This window comes from Rhizophagus irregularis, chromosome 4, assembly GCF_026210795.1.
Source record: "Rhizophagus irregularis chromosome 4, complete sequence".
NCBI classification, from domain to species: Eukaryota; Fungi; Glomeromycota; class Glomeromycetes; order Glomerales; family Glomeraceae; genus Rhizophagus; species Rhizophagus irregularis.
The window spans coordinates 3,219,983-3,247,847 of record NC_089432.1 but is presented as its reverse complement, the minus strand read 5'-3'; the positions used below and the strand labels follow the sequence as shown (position 1 = coordinate 3,247,847).

The 27,865-nt window shown below is 26.4% G+C and overlaps 6 protein-coding genes across 6 annotated transcripts; 3 read left to right on the top strand and 3 right to left on the bottom strand.

Moving 5' to 3' along the window:
• Positions 1–155: 155 nt before the first annotated feature.
• On the top strand, positions 156–804 carry OCT59_024020 (uncharacterized protein; the record flags this gene model as incomplete). Its single annotated transcript, XM_066135117.1, has 2 exons — positions 156–320; positions 442–804. The coding sequence occupies 2 exons, from the start codon at positions 156–158 to the stop codon at positions 802–804; spliced, it is 528 nt and encodes a 175-aa protein (XP_065991172.1).
• A 3,149-nt stretch (positions 805–3,953) lies between these two features.
• OCT59_024019 (uncharacterized protein) lies at positions 3,954–6,262 on the bottom strand (the record flags this gene model as incomplete). The annotated part of the gene is made up of 5 exons (XM_025332483.2): positions 3,954–5,083; positions 5,158–5,488; positions 5,558–5,742; positions 5,849–5,921; positions 6,047–6,262. The coding sequence occupies 5 exons, from the start codon at positions 6,260–6,262 to the stop codon at positions 3,954–3,956; spliced, it is 1,935 nt and encodes a 644-aa protein (XP_025171409.2).
• A 3,529-nt stretch (positions 6,263–9,791) lies between these two features.
• OCT59_024018 (uncharacterized protein) lies at positions 9,792–13,199 on the top strand (the record flags this gene model as incomplete). The annotated part of the gene is made up of 6 exons (XM_025327418.1): positions 9,792–10,176; positions 10,304–10,564; positions 10,640–10,672; positions 10,748–11,008; positions 11,087–11,119; positions 11,212–13,199. The coding sequence occupies 6 exons, from the start codon at positions 9,792–9,794 to the stop codon at positions 13,197–13,199; spliced, it is 2,961 nt and encodes a 986-aa protein (XP_025171408.1).
• A 752-nt stretch (positions 13,200–13,951) lies between these two features.
• OCT59_024017 (uncharacterized protein) lies at positions 13,952–14,400 on the top strand (the record flags this gene model as incomplete). Its single annotated transcript, XM_025327417.1, has 3 exons — positions 13,952–14,011; positions 14,086–14,265; positions 14,347–14,400. 3 exons carry the CDS (start codon positions 13,952–13,954, stop codon positions 14,398–14,400), a joined length of 294 nt encoding a protein of 97 aa, XP_025171407.1.
• Positions 14,401–14,744: 344 nt separating this feature from the next.
• On the bottom strand, positions 14,745–17,175 carry OCT59_024016 (uncharacterized protein; the record flags this gene model as incomplete). The annotated part of the gene is made up of 5 exons (XM_066135115.1): positions 14,745–15,994; positions 16,070–16,400; positions 16,470–16,654; positions 16,760–16,832; positions 16,948–17,175. 5 exons carry the CDS (start codon positions 17,173–17,175, stop codon positions 14,862–14,864), a joined length of 1,950 nt encoding a protein of 649 aa, XP_065991171.1. The 3' UTR covers positions 14,745–14,861.
• A 6,212-nt stretch (positions 17,176–23,387) lies between these two features.
• Positions 23,388–25,706, bottom strand: OCT59_024015 (uncharacterized protein; the record flags this gene model as incomplete). Its single annotated transcript, XM_025331197.2, has 5 exons — positions 23,388–24,535; positions 24,610–24,940; positions 25,010–25,194; positions 25,302–25,374; positions 25,479–25,706. The coding sequence occupies 5 exons, from the start codon at positions 25,704–25,706 to the stop codon at positions 23,388–23,390; spliced, it is 1,965 nt and encodes a 654-aa protein (XP_025171405.2).
• Between the last annotated feature and the right edge of the window lie 2,159 nt (positions 25,707–27,865).

The window sequence follows — 27,865 nt, the reverse complement described above, 5'->3', positions numbered from 1 at the left end:
TTTAAGAAAATAAAAAAAAAATATCTATTTCTCTACATAATAAATAAAAAAAATAAATAAATACTATGCCAGCAAAACTCACTTTAATTTGTTTAATTCATTCAATTGTTGAATGAGAAAGTAATAATTTTATTATAAAAGAAACTATTGGTATTATGAGAAAAGAAGATAATACAACAATGAATATAAAAATAATTGCCTTTTTTCCAAAAAATCCATCAGTTCCGAAATGGATTCCCGATTTTGCATCTGGCGATGTAGTTAGGTTTACAGGAAAATTTTCTCTTAATGAAGAGCTTCCTCATGATGATATTTTGGAGGTAATTTTTAATGTATTATTTATGTAAAAAAAAAAAATAATACCCGAGATAAAAATAATTATTGATTCTTTTTTTTTAAAAAAAAATAAAAAATAAAAATAAAAAATAAACTAGATGACAGCTAATGTTGAACCTTACGAAAGATAATCTTCCGATTAGTTCAATCTCCGTTTTTTTCATTGGTTACATTATAAGACAAGTACAAGATGATGATGATTTATTTAAAAGTATCAAACTTAATGTTAATGAATTTGTTGGAAAGGGAAATGTTGCTGACAAAATTAATATAAAATGTAGATACTTAAAAGCAATTGATAATAAAGTGAAAAAAATCAGAAAAAATTCAAATGTAATGATGTTGGGAGAAATGATTTTTGTTGATTCAGAATGTCAAATCGAAATTCAGGATATAAATTTTATTACTATGATGAATACAAATATTGGAAATTCAACAGATGATTCAATTTCTTCTCTATACACTTGATCAACAACATCTTCAAAAAGATTATCAGCTCAATCAATAACTAATAATCGGACTGAAACTCTTACTGATACTACATTAGAAGAAATATCAAATTCTAATAATGATATTAATAGTAAAATATAAATAACGATGATGATCTTCCATCAAATTATGATGATGATAATAATAATAATAAGAGGAATAAAAGAATATCGAATTCTAATAATAATGATGACGAAAATATAGACAATAATGATGATTTCCCATCAAAATATCGAAATAATAATAGAAATAAGAATAAAAAAACAAGAAAGTCGTAATTATACAGTAATATAAATTTATATAATATCAATTTGTTTTATTTTTATACAATTATTTTTGATGATATTAATTATTTTAACAATTCTTTTAAAATATTTTTGTATTGTTCCTTTTATCATAATTAATCAATAAATTTATTTCTCTCTATATATTTTTTAACTAAAAAACTAATTTGCATATAATATTAAAATTTCTCTCTAATCTTATTCAATTGAAAAAATTTACATATATAACGTTAACATTTTATTAAATAATCATTTATTACTAAATTTTATTATTAATATTTTTTATTATAATTATCATCTAATTCTATTAATAAAAAAAAAATAAAAAATCGTACAACAATCAAAAAAAATATATAATTTTTCCCAAACTAAAAAAACTAATTTACATATATAACTTTTATTAAATAATCATTCATTAGTAAATTTTATTATTAATATTCATTTTTATAATTATTATCTAATTATTTTTTACTAATAATTATTATCTAATTAATTTTTACTAATAATTATTATCTAATTAATTTTTATTAATAATAATTATCTAACTATAAAAAATATACTATATATACGAAAAAAAAAATATACAAAAATAAAAATTCCTTATCAGTTATTTACATATAATTATTTTAATTTATTACAATATAATAACAAATAATAAATATAATAAATAATAAAAAAAAATAATATCAACATAAAATCTTATTCTTTTTTACATTACTTTTTTAAATAACCATGTCTAATTTTATATACAATGAATATTACATAGACCTTCCTACGAAAATATAATTGATCCATTTTCAATTACTTCTAATAACACATCAGAAGAAATATTATTTTCCCCTGATCAAACAAATAACTCTCAACAAATTCAAATTACCCCTTTTACTCCTAATTTATGGAGACCAAACCAGTCTTTTCAACGTACAGTATATACTCTAAATTTCAATCTACTTTTTTCAAAGAATATCCCAATACTCCTTGTGTTTACTGTGGAAAATTATTATATAAAGATAAAGCTACTTGGATTCAATACAGCCCTTCATCAGATCTTTATCCAATAGAAGAATCAAATGAAATTAGTGTATTAACTTATGCTACAATCAGATGCGGAATCCTTAAAATTCCCACATGTTTTTCTTGTCCACGCCCAAGAAATAGATTACAATTTCCAATATTAGCGAAAATCCCTGAAGAAATTGAAGCCCTTCCTTTACACCGTAAAAAATTTTTATGCTTTAACTGTTCATAAAACTCAAGGTTTTACTTTATACTATATAACTATTAGTTTAGATGAACAAATATTTGCACCTGGTCAAGCATATACTGTTTTAAGCCGATGTCCTAACTGGGATAACATACAAATAGCAGCACTTGATAAAGCTGCTTTTAAAACAGACCCAGATGTAATTAAAGAATATGAACATCTTGAAATACTAGCTCAAAATCCTTTACCAATTTAATATTAAATTATATAATTATACCAAATAAAATTGATCTTTAATATATAAAAATAAGTATAAATTAAATTTATTAATAATAAATAAATTATTAATTTATCATTAAATAGTAATACAAATAAATATATAAGTTAAAAAAGTTTTTCTTTAATATAATCAAATACATGAAAAAAATCTATAAAAAAATTATTTTCTCGATATATTACAAACAAAAACATAAATACACAACTCATAATAAATAACATATTAACTGAAAAATAAAAAGGGTGTGCCAACTAGATTCCTACGCCACCCTAGTTGATGAATTACTTTTTTTTGAAAAATAATTAGGATCTCATAAGTGTCCACACAATTAAAATTAGTTTGGTTATTACTCAGTATCATATAATATAAGATTTAATTGGTCCCGGACTGCTGATTAACATTTAATTACACAATGATCTAAGATGTCCCCATATTAGTCTTGTCACATGTTAAATAATAAATTATTGCTTCGTGAGTCCGGACTTAACAATTTTATGGCATGAAAATTTTATTAAAACCCCTGAAAAAAGGCGCATACCTAACCAAATTACTAATTTTTAAAAATACTGATAAGCGATTTAATGAGCGCAAACATGCAGCGTATATTGCTTATAAGCGTCAAACATCAAATGCTTTACTGTCATGGTATCATTATCGATTATTATAGGACTTCTCGTTTTTACTATTATTGTTTCAGTTTTTATCGACTAAATGTTGAAGTAAACTTAAGATAATTATGCTAATAAAGATAAAATTTTACATTTTAACTACACCACTTTCGTTAAATGTATTTTTTTATCTGGGTTCAACAAATGGAGGTAACGTATATTTTTGGATAACTGCTTTTGGCCAAAAGATCTACTTCGACGGCCTTATAGAATTAGCCGAGTCAAAGTAAAAAATTGGAATTTGGGAAATATTATTGATTGCATATTATGTGTTTTATCTTTATATCATTTTGTATTAAGATACTAATGTGATTATTATGATGTAATAATTTTTTTAAAAAATTGAAGATATGTTAACCTGCTATAGTTAAAAAGTAATGAAATACTTTATAAAGAAATTTTGTCAGGAGATTTTCTCAAAAAATAATTAATATTTAATTAAAGCTAAACAATTTTCTCAACAACTTTTAATCATTTATTCCTTTTTAAGAGGTACAATAATTTTAAGCGTTTAACAAGAATACAACATTTATTATATTATTCAATTTAATATTATAAAAATTGATACTACGTAATTTAATAAATACTAATGTTTAAAATTACTGTGTTTATTTTCCTATGTAATGGTACAATTATAAATACAATAAAAAAAAATTTTTCTTAAAATAATTTACATCATAAATTTGTTTCTAATTCTAATTTTTCTTCAGTTCTTTTAATCTAGTTTGAGCATTTTGATGTCCTTGTTTAGCTGATTGTTCATACCAATAAATTGCTTTATATAAATCTTTTTCAATTCCTTCTCCTTCTTCATATATAATAGCAAGATTATATTGACCTACCTTATGTCCTAAATTTGCAGCTTTCTGATATAATTCAACTGCCTTTTGTTTATCAATATTAATTCCAGTTCCACTATCATAACAATAAGCCAACATCGTTATTCCATCTGAATGTCCTCCTTCAGCTGATTGTTTGAATAATTCAAAAGCTTTTTGATTATTTTTATCAACACCATCTCCATTTTTATATGAGAGGCCAAGGTTATGCATAGCATTTAAATGTCCATTATTTGCAGCTTTTTCATACCAATACACAGCCATTTTTAAATCTTTATTGACACTTATCCCAATATCATAAAACCAACCTAATTTAAATTGTCCACTTGCATAATCTTTACTAGATACTTTTTCATAATATTCAAATGCAAGTTTTTCATTTTTTGTAATTCCATTTCCAAATTGATAACATTTTCCAACAAAATATTGTGCTAATGTATGATCCTGTTTTGATGCATTAATAAATAAATTAAATGCTTTCTCAAGATCACTAATTGTTTCAATTCCTAAATAATTAAAATAACCAAGTAAAAAAATAGATTCTGAATTGTTTTGATTATTTAATAACCAATTATAAATTTCTTTAGAATTTACATTATGATTATTCAAATAATCAATAACATGCTGTTTTACCTTCATATTATCTTTAATGTTTTCTTTAAAAATGAGATCAACTATTTCGTTAATCACAATGCTAAAATAATTCTCGGACGAAATATTTTCATTAATTTGTTCATTTGTAGACATACTATCTATTTCACTTGTATTCATATTAGTGAAATTTTGGATCATTTGGGATAATTCTCCATGTGATGAATTTCCTGCACTATTTGGAGTTGGATTTTCATTTGGCGTAGGATAAGTTTGATCAGATATGTCATTCTGTTGATCAATTGTTGTGCTATTTGAATCTGGAATAAATACTCCTATTCTATTAACAACCTCATGCATATTTGGTCGTTTACTTGGTTCATTATTCCAACATTCTAATAATTAAAGAATTTGGTTAAAATAATGACTTTAATGAGTAAAACAAATAATATAATGAAACAACATTTACCAATATAAAGATTTGAATAATCATTAGGAGTATTAGGAATAATTTTTTCTCTTCGTCCTTGTGAAATGTCATAGATTAAGCCGATCTTATTTTTCTCTTCATGAAATGGTGGTTTCCCACTTGATATTTCCCATAATAAAACGCCAATACTATATACATCGCTCTTCTCATTTAATTTTAAATTATTGCTATTCATTAATACTTTCGGATCAATATAGGGAACCATACCAAGTAACTTTGATTGTGAATTCGATGCTTCATCAATCCTTTTTGATAATCCAAAGTCCGCCAACTTGATGGATTTCTTATGAACCAACACATTACAAGAATGCTATTATAATATATAAATAATATTAATTTAGTTCGTAAAATATTTTAATTACTTTATTAAAAAAATTACCAAATCTCGGTGAACGATCCCTTCATCATGCAGACATAATACAGAACAAGCTAATTGATGTGCTAAATTATACTTATCATCCCAACTAAGTCTATTGAAGTTTTTGTTTAAATAGTCACGAAGGGTACCACCGTTAGCGTATTCCATTACTAACAAATAATTCTTTGTTTGGTCAATTTTATTTTCTAATAAAAAAGGATAGAATCGATTATTAGTTTTTACATAAAGAAAAAAAAATTAAATAAACCTAATTTTATTTGTTATGCTTGATATATAGATATTTACAAATACCTGATTCAAATTTTGTGATTCCATAAAAGCGAATGATATTGTCATGAAAATCTACTTCTCGTTGAAGTTTAAGCTAAATTATAAACGCATAATAATTTAGAAAATTAAGAAAATAAATAAGTAAATAAATATGAAAAAGAGTATATGAAAAAATAATTTTTTTTTTAAAAAAAAAATGAAATTAAAATATTTGATTACTTCATTGACAATTTCTTTTAAGGTAATGTCGTTTAGATTATAAAATGATTTTAATGCTAAATAATGACCAAAATTTTTCCAATTTGCACGAAAAACCTTTCCGAATGCTCCGGAACCAACTTCTTGAATATTTTTAAAATTTTCATACTCATAATATTTAATATGTTGTTTAATAATAGCTTCCTCAATCCAATTTATATTTTCGTTATTTTGCATTTTTGTTATTATTTTTTATTATTAGAAATAATAGATGAAATAAGAATAAAAATTTTTTGCGGTGGAAGTCTGGAAAAAAAAAAAAATTCTATTTATGGATTTGTGTAAATCATACAATCACTCGTGTGACATAGTGTAAAAAAAGATTAATTGTTAATATATTTACACGTAAACAATTTAATACATTTCAGGATATGATCATCATAAAAATCATGAATAATTTGGATACCAATTTGAACGTAGGAACTTTATATATTGTTAGTATAGATGAAACTAACCTTCTTTTAAATTTTTTTTTGTTTAAAAAGGAAATCACTTGCTATTTTTAATTTATCCTTTTCTATTTTTGAAATAAAATAAAATTTAAAGATCATTGATTTATCATTTTTTTCTTTTTGTAAGAAAAAAGATTCGTCTCAATTTTTATTAAAAAAAAATTGGAAATCAATTTCCATTTTGGATTTATCTTTTTCTCTTTTTTGTAAATTAAATTTATCTTAAAAATTTTAAAAATTAATACATTTTATTCTTAGCAAAAGAAACTTTTCAATGGTTCATCTTAATGTTACGTTAAATTTATAGTAGTTATTACGATTAATTTTAATTTAGAAAAGATACGAAAAAGATCTTAGTAAAAAAAGGAAGAGAACAATGAATTTATTATTTCTTGATTTCTAAATTAAATAATATTAATTTAAATAAAAGTTTTAGAGATACGCAGTATTAAACTTTTTTTTTCATATAGACCATCAGTTATCAAAGAAACTATCAAATGGATATCATACTATTAAAAAAATTTCAAATACACCAAAATAAAAACAGTTCTATTAAAACAGAAAAAAAATATCAAATGGATTGCATCAAAATAATTATCAAATCATTTCATCCTATCTTATTTATAATATGAACTGTATATAGAGATGGGGGAAGTTCAAAACATAGCGGTTCTGAACCGGCTCTGGATTCTGGAACCGATTCTAATTTTAGCAGATTCCTGAACACGAAACACTCCGGGAACTGTTCTAAAAATCGAACCAGAACCGGCTCCGAACCGGTTTGGAGCAAATCGGGTTGTCATCAAAATTATAACGATCACGGACAAACCATCGTTTGATGACCAATCTAAATTTTTCTATTCGATCTTCATCACATGCTCTATCTGCGTCTTAAATTTGACGCATGTAGCTCATATTTTACTTAATGAGAACCGAAGCGGAACCGACGAGAAATAGAACTGACGAACCAATCCCAATCCCTAGTCACAATATACAGACTGTATATTGTGAGCATTAAAATGTAGTGTCTGAATTAAAATTGTGTATAGGAAATATTCATGCTTCAATTTTATTATAAATATATCAGAATTAAACATAATTATGCATTGCTTCAGTTGTCATGATAAAAAATCTTCTAGTTTCTCAATAAACCTAGTTCTTGTTTGATGAATTACTTTTTTATGAAAATTAATTAGTATCTCATAAGTGACTACGCAATTAAAATTAGTTTAGTTATTACTCAGTATCATATTTTCAGAAATATAAAATTTGATTAGTTCAGGACTGCTGAATAACACAGAAAGTTCACAGCAGCTCGCAATACTCTTTAATTACAGTATTCTAAGATGTCCCGTATTAGTCTTTCTAGTGATTGTATCCGGATTCAGCATATCCGGTTAAGCTAAAGGATATCCGATAAAAATGGATATCCGGATAGATTTTTTTTTAGTTGACGGGTATCCGGAACTACCCAGTATCGCCATAAAATTTTTTCACCCCACGTGATTTTGTAGCGTCTGAATTTTAATTGGCGCAATGTTTATTTCGCATTTATTATAACGTTTATCTTAGGAAAAAAAAATCGAAAAAAAAGTTGAAAAAGTCAAAAAAAAAAGAAAAACTGATATTTTCCCGTTATGCTCATGATGAGAGAATGTCTCGAATAACCTACTACACCGTGAAAATTCTGTGAATAAAATTAGGAACACATTGCTTCGCAATGCCATGAGCCTCTTGCCCTACCCTCCTTTATAATTAGGAACACATTTCCTAAGACCTTTTAGCGTGGAAATAATTCTTCTCACTTTATCAAATTTAATTTTAATAAACAAATAAATATTTATTGATATTTAGAGTCAATTGAGTCAAGTACACTATTGTAAAAAATGCTAATTATTCCATAAATATTAAAGCTAATTTAATAAAAATCAATATTTAAGTAATCCTACACCTGCTAATAACTTTACTTAATCTCTAAAGGCTTGTTTCATTTAACAGAAGTACCAAAATTACGCTGTAAAGTGAAAAAATCAACCGCGTGCGGCACAGTAGTTTCCATACAAAAATATCATATTATTGCAAATATTAAAGATATCTCGATAAAAATTAATATTTGAGTGGTTCCATACCTGCTAAACAACTTAGCCTATGCTACCTAAACCTATTACATTTAACTAAAGTCCTGAAATTACACTCATATAAATACTATGATTTATCCGGATTTTACGGATCACAAATCTGGATTTGTGAAAGAACTTACGGATTATCCGTTCACGGGACACTAAGTCAAATATAAACACCGCGCCACCCAAGTCACGTGGTGTGGAAAATTTTATGGCGAATACGGCGATTCACGTCATACGCCGATACGGTTTAATTTGATTTGGTGACTCAGAATCACATAATTCATATCTCAAAGGAGATATTTTAATACCCGATCACTGTTTCAAATTATAAACTTCCAGTTTTTGGGTTAATTTTTAATTTTTATTTTTATGAGCCTATTTTTTTTTTCAATAGTAATATCAAAATCACCTCTATCCTACATCATAGACATCTCCTTATATGGGTCGTTTAATTGATTTTTTTTCGATTGTTTTATGTTCGTTTTCATTACCTCTTTTTTTTTATTTCCGGGTTGGCGGGGAGTCCCGGGGTTGATTTCGAATTTTGATTAATTTAGCGCCTCCTCTTTTAATTTTCTTTTGCCTTTTTGTTTATCCATTTCATTAAAAACTAGGAAAACGGAAACCGTTTAAGTCCTTCGCGTTGCATCTCGCAAAGTGTTACGTGATCTACGTGCTTATAGTGCCATATTTCAGGGGGTCATATAGGTAGTGGTATAATCTTACCACACCACCTCGCGTGTTACGAATATTAATAGTGTTGGTTACACTAGTGTATTCGACAAAAACGGGGGCTAAATCAAATTAGTCCTTTCGGACAATAAATCTGACTCATTCGATTTTTTATGTACTATAAAAAAATTGATGTGATACAAAAGGATTATTGCCCAAATACGGTCACGACCGAAAAATTGCGTAACGGTTAGCCAATACTCTGATTTTTTTCATATAAATCTACTGATAAATTGATTGATATTTTTTTCGGAGTATCAAACACTGATAACACTGATCAAGAGTTTATTATGAATCACGATGTAATGCCCTCAAAAACGCTTTCAAATTTCTTTCTTCAACCTTTTTTCTTCTTTTTAACTTACTTATTTATCACATTTATAGCAGTATCTCCTAATGGATCGAGCGCTTACTTGTTTACTTGTAAACGTAAAAGCAAACACTAGAAGTTTCAAAGCAATTCCTATCTACAAAAATGCAGATAAAAAGATCGTCCAACTTCATGGACATCTAATCCAGTTAGACCAAATAACGATTATGCTTTTAAGGGACCTTATCTATGAACACTACGATACGAAACTTTGGAAAGTTAATCTCGATACTGCTGATATCGAAAATAAAAAAATTTCTACTAAAGATGACATTATCAAACTCGGCGGAAAAGAAATGACACCTAGTGATATGTTAGAAGTATATATTCAAGATGAACTTAATAGTCTCAATTTTATGCCAAATAAGATCCACATCATCGCCATCGACTACACCACACCCACCATCGCTCGTAAGTATAATATGCTTCCTGCGCTGTATCATATTCTTTTCATATCTTCGTAGTCCCATCTTTTCGTTACTTCTACACGAATTTTATTACGAAATGTCTTAATACTCTTTACTCACATACTATCTAGCTGAAAAGAAAATATGGGTTTGTTATGATCGATGTCCCATTGCCTTTAGTAAAGAAGAGTTGGAATCAAAGGGAATTTGTGACGTAGATGATCTTAAAAGAGAAATCAGAGATAGATTGAGTAGCCTCAGCAATTATACTAATGATATGCTCTCCCTTCGCAAAAAAAATGAAACAGAAATCTTAGCTCCCACTATTTCTATTGATAATCTATATAGTATGGAATTTATGGAATTAGATGTTATTGTAGACAAAGAAAATTGTATGGGATTCGAATATTTCAAAATCTAAATACAATTCTGACATTTTATTTACTTGCGCACTTTCTTCTTTTTAGACCGTCCAAACAAAAAGGTGAAGCTCGAAGAAGGTAGTTAATTGTTTTGGCCCATATACGAATTTTATCACGAAATGTCTTAATACTCTTTACTCACATTCTATCTAGCTAAAAAAGTTAAGAAAATATGGGTTTATTATGAAGAATTTAGTCTCACCTTTAGAAAAGAAGATTGCGATTCAAAGGGAATTTATGACGTAGATGGTCTTAGAAGAGAAATCAAAGATAGTTTTAATACCCTCAGCGATTATTCCTATGAGATGGTCTTCCTTCGCAATAGAAATGAAACGGAATTCTTGGATCCCGCTATTTCTATTGATGTTCTGTATGGTATGAAATTAGAGGTTATTATTGTAAACAAAAAAAATGGTATGTATACCATGGTTGGATTCGAATATTAAATATATTAAATACAATTCTGACATTTTATTTACTTGCTATCATTAGATAACAAGAGCACATCAAGTAGAAAAAAAATGAGTAAGAATGCATAGTACAAACTGTTAGTGTTCTGCATTTATAAATCATTATTTATTTTCTCATTATACTGTATATATTATTATTTTTTACAGATAATATTGAATCGAAAAGAATTGAAAAAGCATTCCAAACTAAATACCAAGGCACTGTTCTGGAAAAATTTTACATTCGGCTAAACTTTTTTCATGAAATTTGGTTGTCAGATAGCAGATACGTCCCTTATTTAGCAATCATACAAAGCTCCGGTTCCGGTAAAACGCGGCTTGTGGCGGAATTGAGAACCAAGGGGATCTATGTCTTGTACATCTGTAAACGTAGTGAGGATAGTACTGGATACCCCAAATCAACACCTTTTGCTCAAAAAGTTCTGGATACAATTCGGGATGATGAATTTGGGGCTCTTTTGTGTGGCGCAATCGAAGAAATTAAAAACAAAGGATGGAGCGCAGAGGAGTTTTGGGATATTCAAGTTAAAGGTGATCACGAATGTGAGGAATTCTGGAATGTAGTTTTGGGATCGTTGGATCTTGAATCTTCACAATCAAAATGCAATAACGAAGAATTTGTTAAGGATTTATTTCCCCAAATAGGTATCTCTGTAGTTTGTTGTATTGACGAGGCACATGAATTAATTACGCAGAGAAATAGTGGCGAAACCTGCTTTGTTAAATGGAGACGACAAATTAAGAAAATTTCATGGAAAGGATTCTTTAATGTTGTTCTCAGCACAAATGGGAAGATTGGCAATTTCCTTCCTCCAACGATAAAAGATACCGTATCTGCCAGAACAACTAATTTCCAAATATTTCCTGCGTATTTAGATGTAAGTACCACGGACGTGTTAGCATTACTTGTTGAAAACGTTGGTAAAGAAAACTTTGATAAAGATTACGATCTTAAAAGGGCTGTATATCTAGGAACTCCCCTTTGGGGTTCTCTTGCTCAAGCCGGAGAAAGTCTTAAAGATCTTATTCTTCTAGCTTCAGAGAAGATCCGCAACTTTAGCAAAAAGAAGGATGATTATATTGCTAATCTTGCATGTATATCTTGCACCCTGGCTCTTGAAGTTTCTCCTCGAATTGCAGAAGTAGACAATCTGATAGCATCCCATATGGCTACTGCTATAGGGATTTCACCTGATCGTACAAGCATTCTTTGCACATATCCTTCTGATGCTATCCTTGCATCTGGTGCTCTAAAAGGAATCATTAATGTTGGTTGGGAAAACTGCTTGGACACATTGGTGGAACTGCTCAGTCGTGGGGTAGTAGAAGTGGGAGAAAGAGGAGAACTTGTCAATCGCATCCTCTTTTTGATGAGATATGCAGTTGTTGCGAGAGAAATATTTTTAGGATCAGCTACATATTTGGAGAAAATTCCCTTAAAATTATTTTTAGAAAAAATTGATGGCCATAGTATGCTTCTTGACGAATTGAAAATAAATGATGCAAAAGTTGGATTTAATCATTGGATATCTTTGCTGGCTACCAATATGGATTATGTGAATGAATCTGAAGGGAATAAATTCCTAACGGAGGATCTTGTCAAAGAAGCTTATCACCGCCATGCTGCCATCAGGATGCCATTTGGGTTCAAAGATATCGATCATGTCATTCCATTTAAATACTCTTCTGATTATGGCGTCATTTTAATTCAAAACAAGAATGCAAAACAATCAACCTATAAATCGGTAGACAATTTCGCATTAACAAATCCAGCAAGTGTTGGTATACGGCAGAAAGATTATAAGGTTCTAGGTATCTATGCTGATTTTCATCAGGGAGAACTCCCATACAAAGCAACATCAGAAATAAAAAGCATAGATTATATATCTACACGATCGAGACCGGGAGAAAAAGCTAATATTATGTATATTCGAGGTGTTGAAGCGTTTGAGTTTGATAATGAAATTAATAAACGACTATTTAAAGTACTTTATACACGACCTTGGCCATTAGATAGATACTGGAGCACCTTTGGTGAGAACGAATTGGTTAGGAAAGATGAAATAAAATCTTTTTTACCTATTATATTTAAACAGAATAAGGGAGAGTCTTTGATTGATAAATGGAAGATGTAACGATGATTAGTGATTTATTACTGATTAATGGGAAAAGTATAAATATTCAATGTATATTTTTTTTAAAGACTGCACTGCGTATAATGTATACTTTATTACTATAGAATGAAAATGTAATTATATATAGAATACAAAATGTAAATAAAAAATTTTTATATTTTTTTGCATTTTTTCACTTCAGAAAATTTTACAAATCTCCTAATATCACAATAATCCTAACCCTAACCATAACACCCTAAGCGCGTAGGTCTTAACCCTAAGTGGACAGACCAATCAGAAGTTTTTCTGCTTCTGTCATGTGCTTTAACCCAATCAAAAATATATCCGTGTGATCACGTGATCAAGCAATGGGACAAAAATTTAGCCAAAGATGCAATATTACTAACCTTAACTGGCACAAGAAATTGTAGCGTAGTATGAGGTTATGTTATATAAAAGACCAGTCAAGTATGGTAACATTTAGCAGTATATAACATAAGAGGTGTGTGTGAAGTATACTTAGGTGATGAATAACAGCTCAGCCTACTCTGAATTTCGTAATAATAGTAAAAAAATTTTTCGTGTCAAGATACCTTTTATCGAAACTCGTGTTAAACACTTTTCATCTACAAAAAATTTTCGTGTCAAGATACCTTTTATCAAAGCAATTTGATTTTTAAAGAAATAATCATTTACAATAAACTTTCGTGTCAAAATACCTTTTATCAAAGTTCACGTTAAACAAATTGTTTTTAAAGAAATAATTATCATCTATGGATACTAATTTTGTTAATGAAGAAGATATTGTTTATGAAGAGGACCTTAATATAGAGGTAATATAATTTTAAACGTATAATTATTAAGTAAACTACATAGTAGTAATACACCGTTATATTGTATAATTTAGCCAAATAATATATCTCCACCTGAACCTAAGGATGATGAAATATATATTACAAAGTCTATGACTGTTAAAACAATTATTCACTCATTAACACCAGTTGAATACCCACCAACAAGCGAAGAAGGTGTTGCAATTATTTACCAAATTCAGGGATGGAATAATAAAGAAGCGGCATTTACAGATGTAAATATTAATATTAATACAATATATTACACAAATTACACTTAAAAATTATATATATAATAATTAATTTGCAATCCTTAGATTCAATATTCCATGCCAAAAGATCTACCTCGATTAATTCAACCGGCCTTATAGAATTAGCTGAGTCAAATTAGAATTTTGGGAAATACTATTGTTGCACTTTATCTTTACATCATTTTGTATTAAGATACTAATGTGATTATTGTGATATAATAATTTTTAAAAAAAATTAAAGATACTTTATGTTAACCGGCTATTCAGTTAAAGAGTAATGAAGTAGTACTTTATAAAGAAATGTTGTCAGGAGATTTCCTCAAAAAATTCAAAAAATAATTAATATTTAATTAAGGCTAAACAATTTTTTTTTTAAGGTTTTAAGTGTTTAATGTTTAACTTTAACAAGAATACACATTTATTATATAAAATTTAATATTATAAAATTTAATACTACGTAATTTAATAGATACTAATGTTTAAAATTACCGTGTTTATTTTCCTATGTAATAGTACAATTATAAATACAATAAAAAAAAAATTTTTTTTAAATAATTTCCATCATAACTTTGTTTTTAATTCTAATTTTTCTTGAGTTCTTCTAATCTAGTTTGAGCATTATGATGTCCTTGTTTAGCTGATTGTTTATACCAATAAATTGCTTTATCTAAATCTTTTTCAATGCCGTCTCCTTCTTCATATATAATAGCAAGATTATATTGACCTACCTTATGTCCTAAATTTGCAGCTTTCTGATATAATTCAACAGCTTTTTGTTTATCAAAATTAATTCCAATTCCAAAATAATAACAGTTTCCTAACATTATCACTCCATTTAGATGTCCTTCTTCAGCTGATTGTTTGAATAATTCAAAAGCTTTTTGATGATCTTTATCAACACCATCTCCATTTTTATATATGAGGCCAAGATTATGCATAGCTTTTAAATGTCCATTATTTGCAGCTTTTCCATACCAATACACAGTCATTTTTAAATCTTTTTTAATATTTATTCCATTTTCATAAAACACACCTAATTTAAATTGTCCCATTGCATAATCTTTATTAGCTACTTTTTCATAATATTCAAATGCAAGTTTTTCATTTTTTGTAATTCCATATCCAAATTCATAACATTGTCCAACAAAATATTGTGCTAATGTATGATCCTGTTTTGATGCATTAATAAGTAAATTAAATGCTTTCTCAAGATCCACTGTCGTTTTAATTCCTTGATAATTAAAATAACCAAGTAAAAAAATAGATTCTGAATTGTTTTGATTATTTAATAACCAATTATAAATTTCTTTAGAATTTACATTATGATTATTCAAATAATCAAGAACATGCTGTTCTACCTTCATATTATCTTTAATATTTTCCTTAAAAATGAGATCAACTATTTCGCTAAGTATAATGCTTAAATTTTTCTTACTAGGTGAAATATATTCATTAATTTGTTCAATAGTAGACATACTATCTATTTCATTTGCATTCATATTAGTGAAATTTTGGATCATTTGAGATAATTCTCCATGTGATGAATTTCCTGCACTATTTGGGGTTAGAATTTCATTTGGCGTAGGATAAGTTTGATCAGATATGTTATTCTGTTGATCAATTGTTATGCTATTTGAATTTGGAATAAATACTCCTAATCTATTAACAACCTCATGCATATTTGGTCGTTTATTTGGTTCATTATTCCAACATTCTAATAATTAAAGAATTTTAATTAAAATAATGACTTTAATAAGTAAAACAACCAATATATTAAAATCATATTTACCAATATAAAGATTTGAATAATCATTAGGAGTATCGGGAATAATTTCTTCTCTTCGTCCTTGTGAAATGTCATAGATTAAGCCAATCTTATTGTTTTCTTCATGAAATGGTGGTTTCCCACTTGATATTTCCCATAATAAAACGCCGATACTATATACATCGCTCTTCTCATTTAATTTTAAATTATTGCTATTAATTAATACTTTCGGATCAATATAGGGAACCATACCAAGTAACTTTGATTGTGAATTCGATGCTTCATCAATTCTTTTTGATAATCCAAAGTCCGCCAACTTGATGGATTTCTTATGAACCAACACATTACAAGAATGCTATTATAATATATAAATAATATTAATTTAGTTCGTAAAGTATTTTAAATATTTTATTAAAAAAAATACCAAATCTCGGTGAACTATCCCTTCATCATGTAGACATAATACAGAACAAGCTAATTGATGAGCTAAATTATACCTATCATCCCAACTAAGTCTATTGAAGTTTTCGTTTAAATAGTCACGAAGGGTACCACCGTTAGCGTATTCCATTACTAACAAATAATTCTTTGTTTGGTCAATTTTATTTTCTAATAAAAAAAGTAAGAATCGATTATTAGTTTTTACAAAAAGAAAAAAAATTAAATAACCCTAATTTTATTTGTTATGCTTGATATATAGATATTTACAAATACCTGATTCAAATTTTGTGATTCCATAAAAGCGAATAATATTGTCATGAAAATCTACTTCTCGCTGAAGTTTAAGCTAAATTGTAACGCATAATAATTAGAAAATTAAGAAAATAAATAAGTAAAATATGAAAAAGAGTATACGAAAAAATAATTTTTTTAAAAAAAATGAAATTAAAATATTTGATTACTTCATTAACAATTTCTTTTAAGGTAATATCGTTTAGATTATAAAATGATTTTAATGCTAAATAATGACCAAAATTTTTCCAATTTGCACGAAAAACCTTTCCGAATGCTCCGGAACCAACTTCTTGAATATTTTTAAAATTTTCATACTCATAATATTTAATATGTTGTTTAATAATAGCCTCCTCAATCCAATTTGTCCATTCATTTATATTTTCGTTATTTTGCATTTTTTATTATTATTTTATTATTAGAAATAATAGATGAAAAAAGAAATAAAAATTTTTTACGGTGGACAGGAAAAAAAAAGTATTCTATTTATGGATTTGTGTAAATCATACAATCACTCGTGTGACATATTGTGGTAAATAAAGATTAATTGTCAATATATTTACACGTAAACAATTTAATACATTTCAGGATATGATCATCATAAAAATCATGATTAATTTGGTATTTTAATTATGTTAGTATAGATGAAACTAACCTTCTTTAATTTTTTTTTTTTGTTTAAAAAGGAAATCACTTGCTATTTTTACTTTATCCTTTTCTATTTTTGAGATAAAATAAAATTTAAAGATCATTGGTTTATCACTTTTTCTTTTTGTAAGAAAAAAAGATTCGTCTCAATTTTATTAAAAAAATTGGAAATCAATTTCCATTTTGGATTTATCTTTTTCTCTTTTTTGTAAAAAATTTATCTTAAAAATCAATGCATTTTATTCTTCTTTTTGCAAAAGAAAATGTTCAATATTTCATCTTAATAAATTGTAGTTACATTAAATTTATGGTTATGATTAATTTTAATTTTGAAAAAAAATATGACGATTTGATCTGAATCCAAATTAAACAATGTTAACAATACTTAGATAAAGAAAATTTTCAAGTATAGAGAAATAGTCTGAGATTTAAATAAAAGTTTAGAGATACGTAGTATTAAACTTTTTTTTTTCAGATAGACCTTCAGTTATCAAAAAAACTATCAAATGGATATCAATACTATTAAAAAAATTTTCAAATACATCAAACAGATTCTATTAAAAAAGAAAAAAAAAATATCAAAAAAATTATCAAATTATTTCATCCCATCTTATTTATAATATGAAATGTACATTGTGAAGCTGTGAGCATTAGAATGTAGTGTCTGGATTAAAATTGTGTATAGAAACATTCATGCTTCAATTTTATTACAAATATATCAGATTTGAACATAATTATGCATTGCTGTCATGATAAAGAACCTTCTAGTTTCTCAATAAACCTAGTTCTTGTTTGATGAATTACTTTTTTATGAGAAATAATTAGTATCTTATAAGTGACTACACAATTAAAATTAGTTTAGTTATTACTCAGTATCATATAATATAAAATTTGATTAGTCCGGGTCTCCGGGACCACTGAGTAACACAATGATCTAAGATGGTCTTGTCACGTGTTAAATAAATAAATTATTGCTCCGGAGTCTGGGCTTAACAATTTTATGGTATGAAAATAATTTTTTGCTTAATAAAATATTTGAAAAAAACCATATCTAACTAAATTACTAATTTTAAAAATAATGATGAGCGTAATGAGCGCAAACATGCAGCGTATATTGTTTTTAAGCGTCAAACATAAAGTGTTTAAGTGCTTTATTTACTGTTTTTCCTATTATTGTTTTATTATTTAAAAAAGTTTTTATCAAGATAATTATGCTAACTAAAGATAAAATTTTACATTTAGTATATCATAAACAGTTGAACTACGCCACTTTCGTAAATAGCATCAGGAGGTTAGTATATTAGGCTAGTATTAACGTAAAATTGTCAAATATGTGTAATACCTGGAAATTATACCCCGTAAAAATCTATAAATATAATATTTTGCATAATTTACACTTAAAAACAGTTATTTAATAAGGCGGATTTTAAAAAGTTGTTTAGATTCTACATGAATAGGTAGTTTGAAAGTTTTACATCTTGAAATAATTTCATAAATACATGATTTTAAGTAACTTACATATAAAGACATGATTTAAAAAACACTTTAATGATTTTGTATCCTAAAAGTTATGTAGGTTTTCACATCTTGAAATAATTTCTTAAATGCATGATTTTAAGTCTGAAACGAACGCAACAACGGTAGGAAAAATATAGGAAAATTAAATAATCCAAAAAACAATAATATAATACAAAAAGAATAAAAAAGAAATTATTACAGAAAATATAGCTAGTAATAGTAAATAATTTTGTATCTAAAAAGTTGCGTAGATTCTACACGAATAGGTAATTTCAGAAATCTACATCTTGAATAATTTCTTAAATATAAGAACCTACACATAAAATTCACTAGTAGAAATCATAACTTTTGACTTTAACAAAATTTCAGCCAATTCGGTCAGGTGATTCGCCTAAATTTCAACATAAATTAAGGATCACGCTAACGTAACTTTTTTTAAACTTTGATTTTTTTTCAGACTTTCTTTCTTTTTTGTACATAGGTTCCCACCAGTTTCAATTTTGGCATAACTGCATTGGATATTTGAGTAGTTTCGAAGTTATAAAATTCAATTTATTTTTTAATTCTTTTTTTACAGAAATGTTTATGCTTTACTTCGGTACTGAACATTGAGTAAGTTTCAAAAATTGAACTTAAATTTTTTTCAATTTTTTTAAGGTAGGTAATGTTTCATTACTTTCTTTTTGTAAGTTTTAAGTGTCCACTGAAATGATTTAGTTTTGTATGTTTCATTATGAAACTTAAATTTTTTTAACTTTTTTTATTAGAAACATTATTAATGTTTATTTTTTTCTTTTTTGTAGATTTCAGTTTTTCGATCTTGACTAATTGGGATGATAAATTTTATAAATTCTTAGTTTTTTTATGTATTTTTTAATTAGAAACATTTGCTAACATTTCCCTTTTTCTTTTAGATTCTGGCTATAGGTTTTTCAATTTCGAAACCAGTAAGTTTTGTGATGCTTTATTATAAAATTTAGTAGAAACATTTGCTAATGTTTCTTTTTTCTTTTTTTAGGTACTGGCATTTGATTTGGCATTGGAACCTTGGTAAGTTTAAAATAACCAACTTTGAAGCTTTTTTAATGAAACTTTTTACCATATCGGCTGATCAGAAAAGCCTCCCATAATTTTATATGCTAAATGACAATAAGTAACCCATCAGTTATATAATGAACCATCAACTGAGCTTAAATATTAATTGGCTCGATTTTTCCAATCAGCCGATATGCTAACATTTTTTCATTACTTTCTTTGGCATTGGATCTGACATTGAATTGTTCTATGCAGTAAGTTTCAAATTTATAACTTAGAAACTTTTTATTTTTAATTTTTTTATTAGAAGCATTTTCTAAAATTTTTCTTCATTTGTATACTCGGATTTCTTGATTTGAGCAATCAGAAATAGTAAGTTTTGTAATTTTCGTTATAAAACTTTCATTTATTTTTGCCTTTTTTTCTAATTAGAAATGTTTCACTAACATTTCTCATTTACATATTTTTCTTAGATTAGGGATACTTGGATAGGTATTTCTTTTGTAAGTTCATAAGTCTTTTTAGGGATAATTATCGTTTCTTTACTTTCGTTATTTCTAACTTTTAGATTCAGTTAAAATATTTCATGTGATCTTATTCTTATATAAATGCGTTTATCTAGTCATTTTAATAAATAAATAAATTATACCGATTTTATATTATTATAATATTACATGATTTTATATAATTAAATAATTACGCCATATTTTACTATTAAAAAAATGCGCTAATATTTTATATTATTGAAAATTTTTCTAAATTTTTCACACTCGTACATCATCGCTAGTGGTGTAAATTTATATAGTTTTTCACATTTGTATTACACAGGTGATCACAATAAATCGGATTGATTTATTCCAGAGAAAATATCCGGTATATCAAGATATCCGATATAACAAAAAATCTTCTTATACTGGATTTTATATGAAAATTTTGATTAAATTATTAATATAAAAAAAAAGAATGGTAAAATTGTATGCAATATTCGTAAAGAATTTTGGTATAAAATTATTAATTTTAATTCTGTTAAAAATTAACCATTTCGGCTGGAATCAAGCATTTTTTTAAAATTACAATAATATAAAGGTATGCTAAAAAGGATACATTAATGCTAAATTTGGAAAAATTCAATATATCAAAATTTTTTTGATATAACTGATATAGGACTTATGAAATATTGCGACTTTACTAATAAAATCTGGTATCACGATTATTGTCCGAAGCGTAAGCGTAGGACACTTCCATACTACTCCAAACCATGCAAGTGTTGTCTGTCCGCACACGTGTATGACCAATAAAATTTAAGGATCAGGTGTAACCTTAAATTTGTTTACGTGTACAACACTTTTTGTTTATGTCCCCTGATTCTAAAAATATCTTTATAAAGTCACATGACTACTGTTTATACGTTAAATTTAAAAATTTTTTTATCCCTGATTTAAATTTTCTTATTTCTTAAAGTTTTTTATGGCATTCAAATAATAAATTGATTTTTTTTTACTCATAATTTTTACATTTTGTATTTTTTTTAATTAAATGTTAACTTTTTATTTTTTTTTTGACAATCATGAGAATAAATTAAAAATTTGCAAAAATAGTACAAAGTATGAAAGTATGATAATAAAATGACATTTTTTAGTGATACTATTACTTTTTTTAGCATTTTTAGTGTGATATTTTTAGTGTTCAGTTTAAATTTATGAACATGTAATTTATGATGCTTCGGACGCACCAACGGTTACCGTTTCCTAGTTTTAATGACAGATTTGGTTCCGGGAGAAAAATCTGAAATAACACCAAATTAGATCCTTAAGATGGATTTAGACGGATTGTGTAATCCGGATTAGCGGATTGGACGGATTGTAATCCGGATTAGTATATAAATAGTTTAATACTGATTTACTATATTAATAATCACTATTTACTTGTAAACAAAATTCTTTACGTCTCACTTAAGTTATTGTAAACAATATAAACAATAGAAAATAATAATATTGAAATTGATTTGGATAATGAAGAATTTCCTAATAGAAGTTTACAAAGCCCTTTAAGTTCAAAGAATTACAAAATTAGCGACTACTGCCTATGAAATTAGAAGAAAAGGTTGTAAAATAATTCTTTTTATTAAAAAGAATAAAAATTATCTTTTTTTTAATTAATATTTATAAAAGAGGGCAGTGCTAAAAGAAAATATACAAGTATCACACATAGTTATTTTACAAAATGTTTTGATGTTAATGGAGAACTATGCATACGTACATTCTTGGATGAAAGGGAATAGTGACTAAAATGCACTTTTTAAAACAAAATATGAAAGTTATGGAAGTTTTCACGCCAGATTGGAATAACTAGAAGATGAAGCATATTAGAAATATAAGTGTAATAAATTTATATTGCATACTAATCTTATTAAAAAATAAAAAAAAAACTTATATAATATATAATATTTTATATTAAATAATTTATTGATATATAATTATCATAAGTCTCATTCAGATTTAATCTGGACAATATAATTTACAGCTGTTTTCATAAGACCTGGGACAAAATAAATTTTTGAACCCGACCACCGACCCACTGACCTGCTGATCCAGTATTTTTCGCTAGGCATGTAATCCAGATTTGATAATTTGATTTGTAAAGCAAATAACAACTGAACCAGATTGGTGGGTTGGTGGTCGGGTCCAAAAATTTATTTTGTCCCAGGTCTTATGAAAACAGCTGTAATCTGTATTTTAATCCGAATTACAAGTCTTAATCCAGATCTAAATCTGAAATACAGATTTCAATCCGGATTCTAATTCAGATAACAGATTGAAACCCTACACCAAATCCGGTTTATCAAAGATCCAATTTATCACGATCACCTGTGTATTTATAGAATTACACTAATTTTATCCTCCTAATGAGATTTTTTTATCTGGATTCAACAAATAGAAGAAATGTTAAGATTTACATTTTAGATACGACAAATTCTCAAGTATATTTTTGGACAACCTGCTTTTGGCCAAAAAAGATCTACCTCGATTAATTAAAATTGCCATATAGAATTAGCTGAGTCAAAGTAAAAAATTGGAATTTTGGGAAATATTATTGGTTGCATATTAAGTGTTTTATCTATACATCATTTTGTATTAATAAGATACTAATGTAATTATTATTATATAATTTTTTAAAAAAATTAAGATATATTACTGGCTATTGAGTTAAAAAGTAATGAAAGTACTTTATAGTATATCATTTATTCCTTTTTAAAAGGTATAATAATTTTAAGTGTTTAACAAGAATACACATTCATTATATTCAATTTAATATTATAAAAATTTGATACTACATAATTTAATTAATAAATACTGATGTTTAAAATTACCATGTTTATTTTTCTATGTAATGGTACAAATAATTTACATCATAAATTGTTCCTAATTCTAATTTTTCTTAGTTTTTTTAATATATTTTGAGCTTTTTGATGTCCTTGTTTAGCAGATTGTTCATACCAATAAATTGCTTTATTTAAATCTTTTTTAATTCCATCTCCTTCTTCATATATAATAGCAAGATTATATTGAGCCGTTATATGTCCTAAATTTGCAGCTTTCTGATACAATTCAACTGCCTTTTGTTTATCAATATTAATTCCAATTCCATTATCGTAACAATAAGCTAACATCATTATTCCACTTGAATCTCCTCCTTCAGCTGATTGTTTGAATAATTCAAAAGCTTTTTGATGATCTTTATCAACACCATCTCCATTTTTATATATGAGGCCAAGATTATGCATAGCTTCTAAATCTCCATTATTTGCAGCTTTTTCATACCAATACACAGCCATTTTTAAATCTTTATTGACACTTATTCCAATATCATAAAACCAACCTAATTTAAATTGTCCACTTGCATAATCTTTATTAGCTACTTTTTCATAATATTCAAATGCAAGTTTTTCATTTTTTGTAATTCCATCTCCAAATTCATAATATTCTCCAACAAAATATTGTGCTAATGTATGATCCTGTTTTGATGCATTAATAAATAAATTAAATGCTTTCTCTTCATCTTTGGTTGATCCAATTCCATAAACATTAAAATAACCAAGTAAAAAAATAGATTCTGGATTGTTTTGATTATTTAATAACCAATTATAAATTTCTTTTGAATTTACATTATGATTATTCAAATAATCAAGAACATGCTGTTCTACCTTCATATTATCTTTAATATTTTCCTTAAAAATGAGATCAACTATTTCATTAATCGTAATGCTTAAATTTTTCTCAGGTGAAAGATTTTCATTAATTTGTTCATTTTTAGACATACTATCTATTTCTCTTGTATTCATATTAGTGAAATTTTGAATCATTTGAGATAATTCTCCATGTGATGAATTTCCTGCACTATTTGGAGTTAGATTTTCATTTGGCGTAGGATAAGTTTGATCAGATATGTTATTCTGTTGATCAATTGTTGTGCTATTTGAATCTGAAATAAATACTGTTAATCTATTAACAACCTCATGCATATTTGGTCGTTTACTTGGTTCATTATTCCAACATCCTAATAATTAAAGAATTTGATTAAAATAATGACTTTAATAAGTAAAACAAACAATATATTGAAATCATATTTACCAATATAAAGATTTGAATAATCATTAGGAGTATCAGGAATAATTTCTTCCCTTCGGCCTTGTGAAATGTCATAGATTAAGCCAATATTATTTTTCTCTTCATGAAATGGTGGTTTCCCACTTGATATTTCCCATAATAAAACGCCAATACTATATACATCGCTCTTCTCATTTAATTTTAAATTATTGCTATTCATTAATACTTTTGGATCAATATAGGGAACCATACCAAGTAACTTTAATTGTGAATTCGATGCTTCGTCAATCCTTTTTGATAATCCAAAGTCCGCCAACTTGATGGATTTCTTATGAACCAATACATTACAAGAATGCTATTATAATATATAAATAATATTAATTTAGTTTGTAAAATATTTTAAATATTTTATTAAAAAAAATACCAAATCTCGGTGAATGATCCCTTCATCATGTAGGCATAATACAGAACAAGCTAATTGATGTGCTAAATTATACCTATCATCCCAACTAAGACTATTGAAGTTTTTGTTTAAATAGTCACGAAGAGTACCATCGTTAGCGTATTCCATTACTAACAAATAATTCTTTGTTTGGTCAATTTTATTTTCTAATAAAAAAAGAAAGAATCGATTATTAGTTTTTACAAAAAAAAAAAAAATTTAAATAAACCTAATTTTAATTTGTTATACTTGATATTTATATATTTACAAATACCTGATTCAAATTTTGTGATTCCATAAAAGCGAATAATATTGTCATGAAAATCTACTTCTCGTTGAAGTTTAAGCTAAATTATAAATGCATAATAATTAGAAAATGAATAAATATGAAAAAGAGTATACGAAAAAATAATTTTTTTTTAATAAAAATGAAATTAAAATATTTAATTACTTCATTAACAATTTCTTTTAAGGTAATGTTATTTAGATTATAAAATGATTTTAATGCTAAATAATGGCCAAAATTTTTCCAATTTGCACGAAAAACCTTTCCAAATGCCCCGGAACCAATTTCTTGAATATTTTTAAAATTTTCATACTCATAATATTTAATATGTTGTTTAATAATAGCCTCCTCAATCCAATTTGTCCATTCATTTATATTTTCGTTATTTTGCATTTTTGTTATTATTTTATTATTATTAGAAATAGTAAATGAAATAAGCAATAAAAATTTTTGACGGTGGTTAGTCAGGAAAAGAAAAAAAATTCTATTTATGGATTTGTGTATATTTATAGAGTTACGTAACAAACATTAAAATTAGTTGCCGATCAACCGCGGTATTTGCTTACGCATTTTTTTTTTTTAGTTAAGCCTCAATTAAAAAATAAAAATAAATAGTCTTATTAATACCAAAAATATTCCAGTAAATTCGACAATGTAAACAATAACAATTAATTAATTCAGAACGAAATAAAAGACGCTGGGTGACACAAAAGTGTCATATGATCACAACCCAATAAAAAAATGGTAGCCCGGATTTGTTTCCAGGTTATACATGATCTGCATACATGATCCCGGGTCCGGATGATCGGTGTAATGCCGTAGTCCGTAGTATACATAGTAAATTTACTAATTGTGGGGCGCAGTATTATATTTAATCTTAGTATATAAAATTTTAATTTATTTTTAGTTGTATTTATTATTTGTCCGAAATGACGTTAAACTATTGGTTACAAAAATTTGGGATAATTATTGGTCCGAAATGACGTTAAACTATTGGTCATAAAAATTAGGGATAACTATCGGACCGTGAAGTCGTTAAACTATTAGTCACATGATTTAAGGATAATTAGTGATCCGAGAAGTAGATCATTACGTGAAAGGTATTACAAATCATAATTAAGGAGTTAATGATGATCTTATGGAAAGTAGGAAATTGTAAATATTTTGTGGAATTATTTTGAAACAATGGAAATACTTTTAAAATAATGGAATTACTTTAAAGATTAAGATCCATGAAGTAAATTATGAATTTGGCGAAGTATAAATAGGCGTAATATTTTGGTTTCCTGAAAAACAAGTTATAATTTCGGACTTTAGGAAATAAAAATGGTTAAGTATTATAAATTCATTCTAATAATAATAATAACACGAATCTTTTAGCATTTTTCTTATGATGAAAAATTGCCACATTAAGTAAATTAATAGAATTAAAGGTTACTAATATGGAGAAATTATCGCACTTTAAAATTTTAATATAATTAACTTATTTATTATTTAACAGTATTAAACCAAGCATATTATTGTATTTATTTATATCATAATTAAAGAGTTATTTTGTTAATACCTATGGTGGCAACGTATTTTATTACGGGCATAGGTGTTACATCGGCAATCAGGAATTCGGCTCCGTTTTTCGGCTACACCATTATGATTATTTTCGGTAATTATGTTACGACAGCATGACGCCATGACAGTGTATTTCTTTATTAACAACTAGATTGAATATTTTATGATTATTTTTTTATTTGTTGAAAAGACTTAAATAGTTTTTTAGTTATAATTTATGAATTCTATTAAATATGCTACAATACTATTCCGAATACATTGTAGTATGATTAAAAATTATTCAAATTCTTTCGTTGTTCATCTTTTACAATAATTTGAAATTGGGACAAATTTTCTTTTACTATAAATGACCTTTTGACTTATTATGTAATTCTTCTAATAATTTCTTAGTCTTAAAAATGTAATAAAAAAAAAAATTAAATTGTAATAACATTGTTAATAAATAAAATATTAATTCCAAATGAATCTTTAATATTGTTTTGGCATTTGTAACATTTTTTTTTTAAAATATCTTCTCTTTCATTCAACTTTCTCACATCCTTATTTTTTTGTTGGACACGTTAAAATTATTAAAAGAAAAGAAAAGTTGTGTAACGCAAAGAATCGATTAGATCAATAAAAAGTTTATAGTTTGCCGAAAATATTCATCCGGGTCATGTGTGGAGTTTAGCTTATTGTGTGAATATAAGTTTTTTTTGTTGGTTAAAAGTTAAAACTCTCGAAAAAGAAACATAACTAAATCTTTTCTTTTGCTAAATTCACTTGTTAATAAAAAAAAATGCCGATAAGTAAAATATAATAAGCTTTCAGAATTTAGGTATACGTTATCGATATTTGGGTGAATCGTTACTTTACCATCATTGTATCATACACTATAGGAATAATCATTTCTCTTTAATCTTAATATTGTTTTCATTATGTAATAAAAGAACTTTGCGAATTAATAAATAAATAAATAACTTATTTCTTATATTATTAAATAATTT